Source organism: Camarhynchus parvulus, chromosome 2 (assembly GCF_901933205.1).
Source record: "Camarhynchus parvulus chromosome 2, STF_HiC, whole genome shotgun sequence".
Lineage (NCBI taxonomy): Eukaryota > Metazoa > Chordata > Aves > Passeriformes > Thraupidae > Camarhynchus > Camarhynchus parvulus.
The window spans coordinates 68746210-68765130 of record NC_044572.1 but is presented as its reverse complement, the minus strand read 5'-3'; the positions used below and the strand labels follow the sequence as shown (position 1 = coordinate 68765130).

The window sequence follows — 18921 nt, the reverse complement described above, 5'->3', positions numbered from 1 at the left end:
TTGGGGGCACATGCAAAAAAAGATACAGTAGAGGGGAAGACAAAACATTCATGTGTCAGGGAGCCACTTGATATGAACTCTGATAAAAGACTTGGGTCTTTCTGAAGGCAGCTTGATAGAAACTTCTGCTTCCTGTGGAGAGTGGTGGGGACTACACAGCATCACACTAGAAGCCAGCAGTGCAATTTTGTCTATTACTTGTTGTTCAGGATCAGCATCTTGGCCAGGATTCATCTGCCTTAACCACAGGGCAGACATCTTCACCTGAGCCTGCCATCTGAGCTCTTTTACAGCTGATGAAGAGAAGTGTGCATGCAGAGATTGAGTCATGATCTAAAAAAGACACCTCCAAGAGATCCCATCACTCTTCCTCAGATGCCTGTTTTGACTTTTTCTGTAAAAGGAGTTTTGTCAACTAGTAGTAATATATATGCTATAGAAAAATGCAGTCTCTTGCCCAAGCAGTTTTAATTTTCTGTGATGTGGGAATTAAAGGTATCACAGTAAAAAGCCAGAGGTCAGGATATCTGAAGATGGTGCTGAGCTGCTTCAGGAAGGGGACAAAGGCAGATGTGGCAAAATCAGTTAAAAATAATAAAAAAAGTAATTAACATGAATCAAGAGCTTCTGTTTTGGCATCTAAGACAAAATAAACACAGAAAAAATGCACAGAAAGAAATGTGTCTTTAAAATACTAACTAGCTGCCTCTGGTATCCCCCAGCACAGGATGCTAGAGAGGCCAAGAGCTGAGTTCAAATATGAGTGCAAATCTCACTCTAAGAGGGATTGGTGTGGATACAGACTTGCCTGCTGCAAAATTTCTTGCTTCTCCTGAAGCAGCTGGGGTGGAATAGGCTGAGCAGGATGAAAGAATACCTTATGTATTCTTAATATCTCTATGTGCATAATTCACCTATGGGCTCGGAAAATAAATCAATTCTGAGTTCAATCGGAAGTTCTTAGACTGCCAAGTGGGTATCTTGGAAACTGAATGCCCTGGCAAAATTATGTGTGATGACTGTCTTTTTAAGACAAGGAAGGATATTCAGGATGTAGGTCACACCCTCCAGAGACACTTCACGAGGAGCAGGGGATGTTACACTGTTAATGTTTTTTTTAAAGTCCACCAATTTTCTGTTCCCCTTTCAAATACAAGTTCCTAGAGCACATGGGCTTTGAGACTGGTCTGATGAGAACTTGCTACATTTTCTTAATGACATAAGTCCCCCTGAAAGAACATGAAAGTGTGTGCACTTCATGGACAGATGGATTTTTTTATAGGTTTCTGCCTACTGCCTCTGTCTATAAGGACATGAGAGAGTTGTCAGGTCCTCTTTCTGGTGGAAAAAGGTGACCTTGTGAATGGCAGCTGTGTGGGCAAGAGACAAATTTATTGACATCTCCCCGGAGCAGACTATGCAGAACATATGCTATAAGTGGGGGCTTTCCCAGCTCTGGGGGGTCCTCTGTCTGCTCTCCCTGTGCTCAAGTGCCTCCTAAAGTGCTGAGCTTGGAACTTTTGCTAGCTGCATGTTTCTTCTTCTGTTTTTATTTTACTCTGCATTCAAAGGACTGAATAGTGAGAAAGGGCTCTGGCTGCTTCAAACAGCATACAGGAAATGAACAAGCTGAATAGCATGTTGGCCAGCACATGGGTCTTTTTGGCATACTCAGAGCCTATCTGCACTATGGATTTGTCTCATTCTGAGCTATTTCTAGCCAACCATCAAAGGCTTTTCCATATAGAAGGAGCTCCATGTTTAGTTGTGGTTCATGCTCCTGACTAATTAATATGTCCTGAAATGCCCCTAGATGGGATGGTCTGTTTCATATGACCATCTGTTTTCTGTTCTTCACCCCTGGAGTGTGGCTCCTGCCTGGGGACCCTGGGGGTACTTAAAGCCAGAAACAACTGTAGGCAGGTGGAAACAACTCAGATGTCTGTATTTCTGGACTTCTCTTAGATACATCCCTGAGGAGGCAGCCAACCCAACCAGTGGTGGTTGAAAAGGAGGACAGAGATCTCCTGGAACAGACAAATGTCAGCTGCTTACAGTAGATGCTCTTCTACTAAATAAAAACATGGAATTTTGACCACATTTCCCTTGAAGTTTGAAGGATGGGGCCAAGAAGGATCTAACCAAATACAGCAATGGCTGGTAGAAGACCTAGCACACTTCTGCTGGGCTAAATCCAATGTTTGTCCTCTCTTGCTCCTCCCTACATCTCCTGTGGTCTGATATGCTGAATTGCTATGAGCCTGCCCTCATCTGTTCTGGCCATTTTCTCTCTTGACCCCTTCCTTCAGAAACTGAGTTAGAGGAAATTTCTTCTCGCAGGTGGGAACTTAGAATTCATAATCAGCAGACTACAGCAAAAAAAAAAATAATTTTGGGAATCCTGGTTCTTCTCTTCAGATGTGGGAAACAAGTACATGTGGATGTCTTTTCTTTTACCAAGGGGTATCATTAAACCCTTATCCTGTAGCAAGACTGCAGTGCAAGCTATTAATCAGTAACAATAAGGAGGAAATCAGTGGGAAAAGGAAAGGAAATGTCAAGGGCTTGCAGAAGTCTGCATAATCTGGTGATGTAATATTAGAACAGAAACAGTAGTGTATGAATCACTCACAGCCATTCCTTGCCCCCGTAGTTTTGGTAACAAAGGCCATTGTCTGAAGTAGTATAGGAGCAAGGTTTGTGTCCCAGGATTGAAATAAAACTCACTTGGCAGACATAGAGGTCTTCTGGGTAATCAATAGTCATGGATAGGTGAAAGGGGACAGTAAAAGATTAGACTCTTGCTGCTGTCACCACCTTCCTGGATATTCAGCTCTGTTACCGTCACAAACACACTAACATCAGGCATAAAATGCTCCAGCTGAGACCCATCCTTGTCCTCATTATGGCCTTGCTGAAGGCAAGCACAGAGCTGTGGTCCTTTCCTCTCTTGGATGCTAGATCAGGCTTCACTGTCTGAAGGCTGCAGTGGGCTGCAATGTGCCAGTTGCACTTCCCGGGATGTTGGCAGGGCTGAGCATGTGCCGTCTTTGAGAAAGCTTGAAATGGCACATACCCAGGGATAAAGTCGTCTTCTGAAATTCAGACTGTTGGTTGATTTCCACAGAAGAAATAATGCTTTTAAAAAAAGAATTTGAAGAGCTACCATCTCTGCATGTCTCTCCATATTACCTACTGCTGGAAGCTTGAGCAAGGCTGGACTGCTTTACATGTGCCTGTGTCTAAGATAGGCTTCACCAAACAGTTTCTACTGCTTTATTGACAGAGCCTCTGAGCCTGCTGAGCGACTTGGCTGAGTCCTGCACTCTGGTTGTGCTTGTTCAGACTACGTTGGACACCTTCAATGAGTAGTCAAGCCAGAATCCTCCTACCCCCTGCTCCTCTGCTGCCCTGGAACAAGCTTATGTTTGTTTACTAGAGGTCGCTTATCTTGAGCTATTGCTTTTTTCCTGTCCACTCGTCCTTGCTGCCTCACACTAAGCAAAACCAGTATACTGATGTATTGAATTGTTCTCGCTTCCCAGGGCAGCTTTGTTTCTGCTTCAGAAAGGAAAAGGGGGTACACTGCAATCAAACAGGATTTAGCACTTGATATGAGGAGTAGAACTTGATATCTGTTTTCAAGGCATCTAATAATTCTGTCTTTCATCATGCAATTGTGGGTCTTCCCATCCTGGCTGGAGATGTTCCTCCTATTCTTGAACCTTTTTTATTGGTGATTGCCGCAACTTGATAACATTCACATCGCTCCCTGGAATCTTCACCCTCTCTACTATGGTCATGCCTGTTAAGTCACCTGGAATCAAAGTACACCCCTTCAGTGCTTTTCTGATGCTCCTTTTTCCTCTGTGGTGAATACTTTCCCTTCATTAATGGCCAAGAGACCATCTGACATTAAGACACCATGTGTCGAAAGACAAGTGGAAGAACACGGAAATATTTCTGTGTTCTGCAATTTTAATTTATCTTTAATTTGAGCCTATTGAAGGCTCTTTATTCCTTTTTTAAAGAAGAGTGAATCCTGTAGCTGACTCCAGTCTTCACTACATCTTCCCTCTCCCAATTGTTCATATGTTCATTCTCTCCAGCACAAAGGACAAGAAACACTATCCTGTAACCAAATAACTTTCTCTAAGCCACCAGAAAATACTCTGCAAGCCACCAGTGGTCAACAAATCTCTGGCAAGGAAACATCCAGATTAAAAAAAACCACACCACCCCCCAAAAAAAACCCCAAAAAACAACCCCAAAAAACATGGATTCAAGAAGGCCCAAGGCCTGATTTTAAGGTCTTGATTTCATGAGTAAGATTGTCCAGAAAGTTATAGTTTTGATCATGCTTTAGAGCCAGCTTCAAACATTCAGCTATTTCATAGGGAAAAGCTGCAGGCCTTTAACACAAGGATACCTAGTCACAGACACTACCTTGTTTAGTTTCAATCAGCTTTGGGCAGCTGATTCCACTTTAAAGTTGGTTGTATTGGTGCAGCTTGCAGATGTACATGTCTAAAAGAGGGATTACAGTAATGGAGTGTCCATAAACACCAGTTATGCAGTTTGAACTAAATCACACTTTTCATCATATCAGAAAATTGTTGTGCATGAGACACCATCTCAAAGAATAATTTTAAACTAGTTAGAGAGATTTTTCATCAAGTGAAATGTGTTTGGTATATGTTAATCGGGACAGGTATAAACCAATCCAAAGAGGATCTCTGAAAATGAGATAAGATTGTGTACATAAGGGATTTCAGTAGCTCAACTAAATCAGTTATAAAACTTCTAATTTAAACTAATGCTACCTATATTTGGACAGTAAGAATTAATGGGCTGCAACTCTACTGCAAGGAAAATGTTACCAGTGGGGATCCAGTCCAAGAAATCCTGTTCCTCAAAAGCAGCACAGTCTCTTTGAATTGCCCTAAAAACATCAAATTGCCTGTGAACTCAGTTGTACTTTGCACACCACCACAAATTCATTTTGCAATGCTTAAAATAATCGATGTAATGCAGTTAGCATTTCTCCATAATCTCCTAAATAAATCTAAATCCACTGTTAAAATATCTCTAATTTACAGCTGCAGTTTGGTAGCGGTGTCCCAACATATTTTAAAACCTCCTCCTCCTCCCTGCATATTTCTTTTTAGAAAAGACCAGTGGAGAAGCCAATAGATTTCTATAAATCACTGCTGGATGAAAACAAGTATAAAAAGGAGGCTTGAAGTTGTTTAATATTACAGATGTTTTGGAGCTCTATTCAGTAGTTGGCAAGTCACATGAAGCTGCTCTGAATTCTTTATAATCTAGACACAAAGATCATTGAACTCTGAAAGAACCTCTGGGCTTTTATTCAAAAATATGTTGGCTTCTATTTACCTCTTTCTTCATTTATATCTATCAAATGGCTCAATATATAAATAAAGACCGGGTGTTCTTATTAGCTAAGGCAGTATTTCATGCAGATTAATGCCAGCAGGTTTTGTAGAATACATCTCTATTCGAAGCTGGAGTATGTTTTGAATTAATTTTCATCCTGTATATGAATCAGGTATATTCTACTCCTTTTCTTATACAGACCTCAGCTGCAGCACATAGGAGGAACCTGTAGTGTTTAATTCTAGTCCCATCATCCTTCTTCAGCAAAGCACTTTTAACTCTGTCTGCATAATCCCATTGACTTTAATGGGAGTACTCACATGCTCAGGTATATTAAAATCATAATTGAAAACAGCACCTTGCTTTCTCTAAGTGACATACCTAGCATTTGATTGAACAGTCTTATTTAAATATTACCTCATGTATATGTTATGAGCAAATCTTTCTAGTTCAATAAAATCAGGCTTATTGTTATTGAGTTAAAAAAAATCTTTACTTTTCTTTGCCTCCAAAGCAGGCTAAAACTCTCGCACTAAACTGAAAATATTGTGTTAGCTAAAGGTATTTTGCCAGCTGAGTTAAACACAGCAAGATGTTCATCTGCTGTTGGTCTTAATAGAATAATGGGCAAGAAGGTTTAATGGGATTGATAAACTCATTGTTATACAGAATGCTTTGGTCCACTACCGCCTAGAAATTCAACATCTCACATAAGATATCTCAGCATTTGGCTAATTTTGCCAAAGTTAAAATGATTACTCAAATGATCCCAGCTTTCAAGTGGTTGAGTGGGGTTTTTTTCTGTGTAATATAAACACCCTTACAAGCAAAATCCCTCCACTGAGGCAGTAAGACTGTGATGAAACCAGAGAATGGAGAAAATATATATGTAAGATTATAGCGGATCACACGCAAACTGTTTGAGGCACTCCAGCGTGATTTCATTCCCATCCCACGGAGACTCTGCCTAGCGTGTTCTAATAATGGAAATGTTTGGATTAGTCTATGTTCAATCCATTTACCTCAGCACCTCACCAAATGTGAGCTATGCCATCAGTCTACATGACTAACTATTTGTAATTTAGTTGTAGCTCTCTTGTAGCTGTGGCGGTCCGGGGTCATTAGGGAGGCACGGTTTGCATTTACTAGTGCATTAGACCGACTGATCTGGTTGGAAAAGCTCATGTAGCTTTCTGGATACACAAGCTGTTCACTAGGATAGACCAGAAGTGTACCTAGAAGTTCTCTGTTCACATCCTCTTTTGAGCCCGCCTGAAAGGACAAGGTCACTGTGAGGGCTGAAGTCCTAGGCTGAAAGCAGGCAGTGACTTTTTTCCAGATACAGCAGAGGTGTGAGATTGTTGTTGGGTGCTATTTGGGTTATAACACTGCTAAAGGGGGAAAAAAGTATCTTGTAACTCCTTACAATCAAAACATAGGAAACCAAGCAGTCAGGGACATGTTAGCAGTCAAGGAATTAAGAGAATAAGAGGAAGAGAGCAGACTATTGTCAAAGAAAAGAGCAGTAAGGGAGAGCTGCAGAGACACAGACCTTCCCATGTTTTATACCACTGGTGCTCACTTTAGCATAGCAGCCACAGGTTTCCCTACAGACCAGCAAATGCATGCTCAGCTTTGGGTCTGCCTTCCTGGACTCTTTCACAATGCTGTGACTAAATGTACACATCTAGATTTTGGGGGTTTTTCTAATGCTAGAAACTTCAGCTTTCTCTGGCACTTTGACACCGTAAATCCCCCCAAGTCTGAGAGATGAGTACTGCATCACTTCTGCTGTGATTAGAAGTCTCTAATAGAGAATTTCTCTTTCTGAAATGTGAAGTATTTGGGAATGTTCAATGGCTGTTAACAAATGTTAAAAGATGCAGGGAATTTCTAACTGTATGGCTAAAATGTAAATACCTTGTCCTCACAGGGGCATAGCTCTTGGTCATGACTCTCACTGGCTCTGCAGCCACTGGAGTTCTTTAGACTAAACAAGGGTTGAATTCCTAGGGTAGAAGGTACTGCAATAAAATCAAATATCAAAACAAAATCAGATCAGATTAACTTAAAAATCTGTCCACTTTTTTCCTCCCTGTCATTTAAGTCACCCTTACATTCAGAAGAAGGAGTCTGAGCTCGTTTTACTGGCAGCACCCAGAAACATACTGATGTCTAAAGAGTACAGCTTCTGAAACGTCCTTTGTTTGAGAGGCTTTAACGGGGAACAGGGAACCTTAATAGTCTTAAACCACCAAGGGAGAACACAGAAGTCCAAAACCGAAAGATGCCCTAGCAAATCACTCCCCTCTCTTAGGAGACCAGCCCCTGGGAGCCTTACTCACATCTTCTGCTATATAACAGCACTCAGAAGGTGGGGGAATAATAATAATAATAATAATAATTAAAAAAACATTCGCTGTGGCAGCATTGTGCGGAGCTGCGGGGCTGCCGGAGCCCGGCGCGGTGCGGGCCGGGGCCGCTGGAGGGCACTGGCGCCCCGCGCCCGGCCGCCGGCAGGGAAAGGCAGTTTTTTTCTCTTTGAGGTCCTGTCATTCCTGTGTAAACAAGTTACGTTCAAGTGTTTAGGATATAAATTACGACCATGCAGGCTTGCCTCGGAAAGAATGTAAACACAGCACTGTGGTCGGAGCAAACGCTGAAACTGACTTTATAATTTATCACAGGCCCTGAGAAGCTCAGGGAAGAAAAGGGCATGTCTGAGCATAAATATGTATTTTAAAGATGAAGAGTTTTATGTCTATGTATAATTACATAGATATATCTTTATATACATATATATATATATATGCATGTGGGTGGGTGCGTGCACGCACATATATGTGTGTGTGTGTGTGTGTGTGTGTGTGTGTGTGTGTGTGTAAATATATATATCTACACTTATATGTGTGCACACGTGCACAGAGCATTTTGCTGAAACTCTCTTCCCTTTTTCAGCACTCGGGCGCGGGGCTGGGCAGAGTAGGGCGTCGGTGCGTGTGGCGGTACGGGGACCATTCTGTGTCCCCGTCCGACGGGGTGTGGTGGTGGCCGTGCCGAGGTGCCCCCGGGCCGGTCCCTGCGGTGGGCCCGGGGTGGGTTCGGAGCTCATCCCCCGGCCGTGGGGCTGGCGCGGCCCTGAGCTCTGCAGGATGCCCAGACGAGCAGCTCCTGGCGCCCGGCTCCGACTCTTGGCCGCTCGCCATCCGCGGGGCACTGTGGGGACAGGGATCGCCTTGCTTGGGGTGCTTCGGGCGCCCCTTTTTGTTTTCTTTTGTCTTTTTTTTTCTCTCTTTTTCTCCCCTTCGGCCCGGTTCTCTGCCCTCACCTTGGTCGGTGCTTGCCCCAGACCTTATCAAGCCACGGATTTATCGCCGCCCCCCGTGACATACCCTCCCGGGTCCAAGCCCGCATTGCACAGGGGCTCCTGCCCCCACACCTGGCGAAGTCCCCTCGGACACAAAGGGACTCCGAGGGCGCTATGGGGAAAGGGGATACGGGGACGCCCAGATGCATCCCCAAAGAGTGGGGAGGGCATTTCAGACCTGGAGGCGCCCTCCACAAAAGGATCATGCAGTCCCGACCTTCCTGCTTTTGTGTCCTCCGCCTCGGTTATTCCAAAGTCTATCCAGCAGCGGTGGGAAGTGGGTGACCGCGGGAGGCGCAGCCCGGAGAGCATGGCACTGGCCTGCTCGGGTCAACCTCTCACTCCCCTCCTCCGCCTGCAGTGACTGGAGGATTTGGGGTTGCATCTTTAACTCTCTCGAATGCCGGGGTGGAAGGAGCCAAGGGAAAAGAAACGCCTGTCTAGTGATAGTCGTTATATACATTTTATTGGAAAAAAATTTTTACATCAAAATATTTTGGCAAACTGTAAAAAGTATACATAAGTGCAAATATATTCTCCTTTTAAAGCAATAGTGTGTGAGTATACACGAGATTTATTTAAAATAATTTTTTAAAAAATATTGTGGTAGAAAACAACTTTTGTAAAAATAAAAACACAAAACGTTGTATTGCTGCAATACTGGAAAAAATTGAACTTTTCTTACAGTCTATACACGAAAGGGCTAAACAATACTGTTTTAATAATATCAATTGGTCGGTGCTGAAGTCCATACAAAGTGTCCTTGGTGGGGCTCGGGGAGAGAACACAATAAAAAAGTACATTTCCCGCTAACGCAGTAACAGAAGGGGGAGTCCTCGCAGGTGCGGAGACATTTACTTTTCTTACGCAAAGACACTTACTCGTACAAAAGTATGTCGAATTGTTCCCTTTCCCAAAGCTCTGTTCTTTGGGAGATGGCAGAAAGGCGGTTTGTGATTAAGGTGGTCAGACTTGGCATAAGGACACTTAGGTTCCCCCTAAGCCAGAACATCACGCAAGGCATTTTTCTCTTAGTAAGACCTTTGGAGCACTATATGGCTGTACGTGTCCTTCGGGGGGTGGAGTGGGACGGAAAACATTGCTTCCTTAGGCAAATTCGCTAAGTGACTCGTGTACTACCAATGCTATCAGAGTGCACATTATATTTAATCTGCGTGGGTCCGTCTACACCTCGGCTCTGTTCGGTGACACCTGATTGTCTCTGTTGGGGCGCGGCCTTCACATCACGCAGGGCTTGATGTCTTGACAGACGCTTTGGTGGTGGTGATGGTGGTAGTAAGATCCACTAGCGGACGGGTGAAACGAAGAAATGCCATTAAAATTGAGGACAAAATCTTTCCTGTCACACACCGGGGAGGGATGATGCTGGTAGCGAGGCAGTCCCACTGCAAGAGAAGGAAATAACAAGAGCTGCTCAGAAGTCGGAGAGCTTTGCCCGGGTGGAGCAGCCCTTCCTCCCTCACCCGCAGGGAGGAGAGGCTGCCTGCACAGCGCTGGCACACCGCTCCCTCACGCCCGGCCTCGGTTCCCCCAGGAGTTACCAAGGTTTGGTAACTCATCTTTGGCTTTCCTGGCAGAGGACTTGGGCTCTCCCCCAGGGGCAGCGCCTGACCTGCTGCAGGGCAGAGAGCCTGGGGATTCCATTGCCTCGAGCGAGGAGGGGAAGGGGATTACCCGGAGCCCCCCATCGCCTGCAGATCGGCTCGGAGCTGCAGCCGTGCCCATAGGAGCCCCCGAGCCCGTTCCAGACCACACGGCCGTGCGGCACGCAGCTGAGGAGAGGAAGGCAAGCGGGGAGGGATGCCCACGGACACGTGCCCGGCCGCATCCCGGCCTCGCGGGCATCTCTGGGCATCCCTCCTGCGGGGGCACACACGCACTGCTGTCTGTCTGCCCTCTGCCTCAGTACTTATCAGCGTGGAGGGGTAGATCAGGGCCTCGGCGTGGGGGTAGATCAAGGAGTGGGTGTTTTGCGCCCGCGCGCGCGTGTGTGTGTGTGTGTGTGTGTGAGAGAGAGAGAGAGAAGGGAAAGAGCAGGCGATGCCACTTGCGTGTTTTCCTGCGCGCACCACAGCCATTTGAACCCGATTCCCATCTTTTCTCGCTCTTCCCGCTCCCTACCCCGTTCCTGGGAGGATTTTGCTTCTGACTTGAGCGGCTGCAGGTTGAATTCCAGTCAGGATCCGTTTGTGTGTTGATACAGTATGTATTTATTTATGCGTATGTGTGTGTAAGAGCGTTCACGCCTTTTCGCGTGTGTGCTTTCATAAACACAAGATACACCCTACGGTTCATCAACAACAACAAGCCAAATACATCCGTGGCACCGACATGCAAATGACCTCGCAAATTCCCATTGTAATTTCCCACAGCCCAAGGCAGCCTTTCGGGGGCCGCATGGGAGACGTCACCCCACTCCCCAAACCGAGCCGTAGGACGGTGTTGGGATCTTTGGTCTGGCAGGGTTCCTACTGGATCCGGCGGGGAGGGGAGCACTGCCCGAGCAAGGCCCGCAGGGCAGAGCCAGAGAGGGTTTTGGTTTGGCTTGTGGATGTCAAACTCGGCTAGCGGGATTCTGTCAAATGTGACCGAGGGTCAAGGGGAAAAAAAAAAAGGCGAAGAGAAAAAAAAAAACGGCAAAAGAAAGAGCAGGAGAGTTAGTGTTTAGGGGGAAAAAAAGGAAAGAAAAATAAAGAGGAGGGAAAGGTCCCCGGTTTTCCTCAGGATGGCGGAGCCGAACCCTTTGGCAGCGTCGGCCGGCGGCGCGCACAGCCCGTTCTCCTCCGGCGCTGTCCCCTCCTTCACCCCGCAGAGCTCACTTTATAAAAGTGATTATTTCGCTGGATTTCCTCGGCTTTCTAATAACCCTGCTGGTATGCTCACCATAAACTGGGGCACTTTATTACAATCCTGATTCAATCATTTAGCAGGATTTAATAGTCTGCGAAAAAAATCCGGCTCCCCCCGCCCCCCAGCTTCAAAATCCTTTTAGCAGAACCAAGCCTCCTGTTTCCAATTTTTACCTCTCTTATTCTTGAGTCTGATATAAATTCACGGTTTTAAGTCCTCCCTGACGCTGTCACGGGTAGAGAATTATTGACCGACCAACAGTGATTAGCCGCCGAATTTGCTTTGCATTTAACTAAGAGAAAGGGAAAGGCGAATTTCACTTGCTACTGCTTTCGCAGGGATAGGAGGAGAAAGATTATTGCTGATTATAAGCACAAATAAAAGAACTCGGATCCTTTTTCTCCATCTCCTTCACTCTTCTGAAATATTTGTGCCACAGAGATTTTACATATCATGTACAAATGAGGATTGGACCCACTAAAAAAATTAAAAAAGAAAACAAAATAAAGAATTTGGTTTGATTTTTTTGTTCAGTTAATCAAGGACTGCGTATGGTTTGCACTAAAGCCTTGGGCCCAGATACTCAAGCTGTAGAAAATAAGCAGGGAAACACCGTTTTGCAAAGTGGTGGCATTAAATCTGAGCTGCTGGAAACGGACGCTGGTGGTCGACATTAAGACAGCGTCCAGCGGTTCGTTTGAGTCTGTATCCGTCCTTGAACAGAAACAATTCAGATTTAAACAGCCCGGCCTCGGAAACCGCAGTGGAACTCCGGGTGGACCAGAACGCTTGCTCCCTCTCCCTCTGCTTCTTGTTTTGTAGAGGTATTCTTGGGCTGTTTCTGGATGAAAATTTCCAGGAATCAGCTTTCTTACCTCAGGTGTCTGGCAGGAGGAGGGGGCATCTGCCTCCCAGCCCCGCTTCCCGGGCCAGTCCCACTCCTGCACCACGCGTGGCCCCATGGGCCCTGCGTGGCGAACTGTGCGGCCGCAAATAGTAAAACAAACAAAGGGGGGAAAGATCCAAAGAAAGAAAAAGAAAAGAAAACAAAAATCCAAGCAAAAACAACAAACCAAAGCAGAAATTCCTAACGGAGAAGGTACGTAGTTCGGCGGGGGATGCCCTTGTGAACCCTCCGGCCTCTAGCCCCGGCTCCAAAAAGCACGTGGAAGGATTCCCCATAGCTCCGAAAAGTTGGTTTAAACCTCAGCAGCAGAACCCTGTGGGCACAGAGGAGCCCAGCTGGGGACGCATCCCGTCCACTCTCTCCCCTGCGCGGAAAAGCCGGTGAGGCAGCGACCCGCTTCGCAGCCGCCTCTCCCCAGAAGGCACATCAGGGCTCTTTAGAGGTTTGCCTCTTTTGTTTTTAAGAGAGAAAACTTTGCAACTGCTTGTTGTCTGTCCCCTGACAGCCCACGTCCCTTCTGCGGTGACGGCAAGGCGACTCGCATGGCGCTGCCCTCCCCGCGGCGACAGCGGGCTGTGGGGAGGCCAGGGCCGGCTGCGGCGCTCGCAGAAGGACAGGAGAATGATTGACAGGCGCCCAGGGAGGGGGCGGGAGGGGACCCAGAGCTGAGGGTCGCCTGTATTTGTTACTTGTTGAAATTCCCATAAAATTGAACAAGACCCCGCTCTCATAGGGGTTAAGTCAGGCTAAAATCCTCTTCGGTGTGGTCCAGCCCAGACTGTCTTTGTTTGCTTAACCTCTGGGACCCACGTTTAAAAGGGCTATTTGGAAAAATTCCCCGTAAGAGCCCAACATCTTTTACCCATTTTTGTGCTCGGATTTTTCTGAGCAGACATTGTCTGTAATCACCGGCCGGGGAGGGGGTGAGGGGGTGGGAGACAGCGATCAGAAAACTCTTTCCCTCCAGTTGCAGAATTATACTCGATCCGCTTTAATCTTTCTAGCAAAGATAAGCGGGTGGTTTGGTGTTAGAGGGCTTTTTGTTTTCTTTTTAATTCTTTCTTTTTTTTTTTTTTTTTTTTTCCCGGTAGGGATTAGAGGATAATATTTGACGCCTTTATTTGATTACTCCCGCTGCGCGTCTCCGCGGAGCGCGGTTTACCGAGGCGGCGGCGATGCCCGGCGGCGCTCCCCGCCAAGCGAAGCCGCAGCACGGCGCGGAGGGGCCAGCCCCGCTGCCACCTCGCCGGCACCGAGAGAGGGTCGCGCCAACAGGGACGGAGCCGGGACGAAGCCAGGCTTTCCTCGGAGCGCTCCTTCTCGGCACCGGGCAAGCGGGATGGATGCTCGGAGCCGTGCCCACAGCCGCCCCCCTCAAACAGCCGCCCTGTCCCGAAACAGAGCAGCTCCAACCCACGCTTATTTTTTTCCCTCTCGCAGACAATGCGCCTCTTTTTTCCGACACCGCGCCGGTCCGGGGTTCCCCCGCGAGAAACCTTTGTCGCCGCGCTCCCCGCCACCCCCGCCGCCCCTCCGCGCCCCTACCTGAGAGGTCGTCGCGGGGGCTCTGGTGCAGGTATCCCTGCTCCAGGGAGTAGGAGGGCACGCTGGAGTGGATGCCGGAGGAGGCGGCGTTGGCGGCGGGGAGGCCCTGCTGCTTTATGTAGGGCGAGGCCCCCGAGGCTGTCCAGTGAGCCGAAGGGCTCGTGTAAGGCGAGTGGCACTCGATGGCGCTCGCCATGGCCGGCGAGGAGGGCACGGGGCTACTGCTGCTGTCGGGGCCGTAGTCCCCGTTGGCAGTCACCGGGCAGCTGGCCATGTAGGTCGAGCCGGGGTTGGGAGACATGTGCGGGACGTGGTGGCCGCCGCTGAGTCCCTCGTAGCCGCTGGCCATGGCGTTGGGCATCATGTCCAGGTTGTAGCCGTTGGAGTGGCAGGCGAGGGAGGCGGGGGGCGCCTGGAAGTCGAAGCCCTGCGGGAGGATGGAGGCGCCGAAGCCCAGCCCGTTCATCATGCGGTACATGGGCTTCAGCGCCTGGCATTTCCTCCTGAAGCCGCGGGGCCGCCGTCGGAAGGAGCCCTCCTCGAACATGAACTCGCTGGCCGGGTCGATGGTCCAGTAGTGGCCCTTGCCCGGGCGGCCCAAGGCCCTGGGCAGCTTGATGAAGCACTCGTTGAGGGAGAGGTTGTGGCGCACGGAGTTCTTCCAGCCCTGGTAGGAGCCGCGAAAGAAGGGGAAGCGGGCCTGCAGGAACTGGTAGATCTCGCTGAGGGTTAGGCGCTTGGAGGGCGAGCTCTGGATGGCCATGACGATGAGGGCGATGTAGGAGTAGGGGGGCTTCTCGGGCCGCCGCAGCCCCGAGCTGGCCTTCTTGCTCTTGGAGGACGCCGCCGCCGCCGAGGAGGAGGAGGAGGAGGTGGAGGTGGAGGAAGAGGAGGTGGAGGTCTCCAGGGCGGAGGAGGGCGGCCGGCTCATCTGGAGAGCTCCGGGAGCCGGGCTGCAGGAGCGGAGAGGGACGGGGGGCTCCAGCCGCTGCTGCCCGCTCTCGGTGGTCATCTGGCGGAGGGAGGGGAATGGGGCAGGGTGGGGTGAGGCTGGGAGGGAAGGGGGGGAGCCGGGCGGGGTGGGTACCGGGGCGGGGGGTGCCCTGAAGGGGGAGAGCGGGGGAAGGCGGTGGGAGCCGCTGTCCTCCGGGCACCTCCTCAGCGCGGCGGGCGGCGGTGGGGCGGCGGCAGCGCCCTGCGCATCCCTCCCCGCGGTCCCTTGCGCAATGGCTCCTCTGCTTTCCGCCGGAGCCAGGCACTAGGCGGGATGGACCGGCCCAGCCCCGGCCCCGGCCCTGGTCCGGCCCCCTCCCTCCCTGCGCCGCGCAGCCCGCGGAGGCTCCGCTCAGCGCCGCTCCGCTTCCTCCTCTGCCCCCCACATGGGGACCATCCTGCTGCCTAATCCGGCAAGGAGAGGAAGCGCAAAAGCCTGCCCCCCGCCCCGCAATCTCTTCCGCACTGTTACTCTTTCATATATACTTTTTTTTTTTCTTCGTCAAAGGCACAGCGCGATCGCCTATCAGTTCCTTCAATCTCGCTATTATTTTTTTTCCCTTTCCCCGCAGACCCCCCTAAATCCGGCCGAGAAATCAGCAGAGATAGAGGGAGAGGGGGAGCGAGAGGGGGAAGAAAGAGACCACCCCTTTTCCAGCTGGCCTCTGTCCACCCGTCATCTGGGCAAGAGCCGCTGCTGCTTCTGCTGCTGCCGCGGCTGCTGCGGCACCATCCCGGCTCACTCCCGCTACCGGACTAGCCCCGGTCCCGCTTCTTGCCTTCCCGGGGTTCCCTCAGGGGCCCCGCAGGCATCGCTTTGCCCTCTGCTCCCGACACGGCCCCGGGGCGAGGCGAGCGCCCCGAGTTCCGTGGGTGCGCCCTGTGACACACGGGCGCTGGTGCGGGACACGCGTATGAGAGGATGGCCCACCCTGCGGAGCACGGGGCAGCAGTGTTTACTGCTCCTCAAGCCTGCAAGACTTTTGCTTGTTAAGACTTTTCGCTACCCCTTGCCACATCCCATGGCCCTCTAAAATATCATTCATTTTCTAGAGCAGCAGGGGCAGAGTCCGAGGACCAGGGATGCGCCCTTCCTGCACGCCCCGGGGATGTTCCACCCGTGCAAAGGGGGGGTCGCTCGTGCTGGCGAGCGCCGTTTGCCGGAGGAAACGGGGCGCCGGAGGGGGCAGGGAGGAGAGGGGCCGGCGGAGGCACAGGCCTGCTCACGAATGATGGAGGAGGCTCCAGAATCAAACTGGAGACGCAAGGAGGACGGCGGCAGGGCGAGAGGCAGAGCAGACAGGGATGCTGGAGCAAAGGAACGGGGGTGGGAAGGACGCGGGCAGAGCGGGACGCCGTGTCAGCGGCGTGCCTGCAGTTCTCTGTGTGTGTCTGTGTGTCCGTCTGTCTCCAGCGCAGCTCCGTGCTGAGAGCTCGCTGGTGGGTACGGGCAGGGAGGGGGTGGGGCTGGTCCCAGACAGTGACCTGCAGTTGAGTGGAAGCAGGCTTTTTCCATCAAACTCTGCCTGGATACCACACACAGAGTCCAAGTGTCAGTTTACTGCCCTGAGCCCAGCTCCTTTTCCCTAAGCTCCACAGTAATTAGACAAAGAAAACCTAAATTAACTGAACAGGCGTCGACAGCTTCCTCCAGATCACCGCTGCTACATACGTGGGAATGTGTCCGAAAATGGCTTGATTGTATCTGAGGATAAGCTAAGAAAAACACTACCGAGCCCGGCAATATTTATGACACATTTTAATAGAAAAAATAATAGGTCGGTCCATAGACCCATGTTTACCTTTCCTAAGGCATCGACTTAAATTGTTCCCATAATTATATATATAAAAATTCTATCTATCAACCTATCGGTCTTATCTTTTTTGTTGTTGTTGTTGTTACCTGGAAAGGCAGGGAGGCCGACGTGGGATTCCTGATCTCGTTGTAACGACCTATTTTGCCTTTTTTTTTCTTCTTTTCTTAACATCCGTGGTTTTATATATAAACATCTTTCCTTGCTCTAGATCGTCGAGCGAGGGTGCTTTTTCACCTTCCTCGGCGGGATGTCTGTCTAAATGTCATCTTCGGATGACGCGTTGAAGTAATCTCTGCAATCTTCAGGAGACCAAAGCAATTAAAGGCAAGGGGGAGGATCATTGCCTGTAAATCGCTCTAACCTGCCTCCGATTCAGACTGTTCGTTTGGATCATTACTTTTAGTCCAGCGAGAAAAATCTACTCGCCACACAAGGTGTCACGATGTACTGGGGTGTCACTGGTGTCTCGGCGGTGCGAGACGGGACAGGCAGTGGAGCAAAGCCGGGAGAGGCAGCCCGGTGGCACAGCCGAATGCTGCTTCAATCCTGACTTGACACAGCTCTGATACGGGAATCGAGGCTAACACATTCAATCCTCTACCTGATAGCAACGTCCTCTTCTTCGCAGCAGATACTTGTTTGAAACACAGCGTTAAAAAGTCTCCAGGACATGATCCTGATACTTTAAAAGATGATTTAAATTGCCTGTGATTAAACAGAAGTGCATTTGCTGTTTTGTGGAGATGTTTATTTTGGTTGGTGTATCCATTTCTGAGCTGATCCTAGTTTCGGAGCACAACTGGTTTGTTTTACCAAAGTATACGGAAATTAAACTTTTTGGCAGATTTGGTTACTCAGATGTTGTTGTATAATCATAGTTTTTATTCTAGGAAATCTCTTCATTATTGCGGTTTGAGTTTCACGTTCATAACACAGTCCCCTCTGCTTCGTGAGCTAAATGAAATAAGTTAGACTAAACCAGTTAAGAAAATGGAAGACAAATATGAAAGATAAATGTTTACGGTTATGTTGGAGTTCTTTCCCCCCCGCCTCTTTTTGTTCTTTTTCTGTTCTTTTCCTCCCTTTTTTAACTGTGTGCTTCAGGCTCTTTCCTCTCCTCTGAGGTTCTGCAGATGAGAAGCGTTTTTTCAATTAAAGCCGAGACTGAAACTTAAACAAATCCCTCCAGTATTGTAAAAGTGCGTTTCCTTAAGCCCTGGAGGATTTTCCTCCAACTGTCAGTTTCAGGGTGCCTGGATTTAGATCTCGATCTGCAGCGACTGACAGAGATCCCTTTCCACATGAGGGGCATGCGGGCATTTTAACGAGCTGGAAGGAGCCTTGCTGCCGCAGTGGAGCGCCCAATTCCCGGCCCCGGCAGCCCGGGGCGACCACCTGGAGGGTGTGGAGGGGGGCAATCCCACTGCGGCGGAGGGAGCAAAAAGGCCCGGATGGGAAGGGACTCCCAGCGGTCTTGTCCCGTCCTTTGTGCTGCTCCCGGGACCTCTTGACTTCTCGGGACCTCTGGCAGTAGCCGTGCGATCCCGATGTTTGTTTAGAGAGGTTTTTCCGCTTTTTTTTAACGGCCCCCCTTCCTTTTTTTTTCTTTGCATACGCAATGGACAGCAGGCGTGACTCTTTTTATAGAAGTCTCCCTGAAGGCTTCTATCAGGATCTTTCTTCCCAGCTCCTGTTGAAGAGTCGATTTCTCCCTCCTTTCCCGAAGCAGAGGAAAAGGGGAGATGATCACGACGTTCCGAGGGGTTGAGACATCTCGGATCTCAAGGGCAGACAAGGACATTCAGCTCAAATGCATTGCATTTTCTCGTGCTGGGGAAAAACCCCAAAAAACAGCCTGAGTCCAAAAGCCTCACCAGACACTCTCCTTGCACAGAGTGGGCACCTCTCGTAGCATTTTACAAGGGATCACCTGAGGAATCGCCACGTGGGTTTGGTTGGCTTTCCGTGAAGATACCTTAAGAAATTTTTCATCAGTGTCTGAATGGGGCAGAAAGTTAAGCCTG

At 49.3% G+C, this 18921-nt stretch overlaps 1 protein-coding gene across 1 annotated transcript; it reads right to left on the bottom strand.

Moving 5' to 3' along the window:
- Positions 1-9267: 9267 nt before the first annotated feature.
- On the bottom strand, positions 9268-15305 carry FOXF2 (forkhead box F2). Its single transcript, XM_030971538.1, has 2 exons — positions 14088-15305; positions 9268-10170 (listed from the first exon to the last, which is right to left on the bottom strand). Exons 1-2 carry the CDS (start codon positions 15097-15099, stop codon positions 10004-10006), a joined length of 1179 nt encoding a protein of 392 aa, XP_030827398.1. The 5' UTR covers positions 15100-15305; the 3' UTR covers positions 9268-10003.
- Between the last annotated feature and the right edge of the window lie 3616 nt (positions 15306-18921).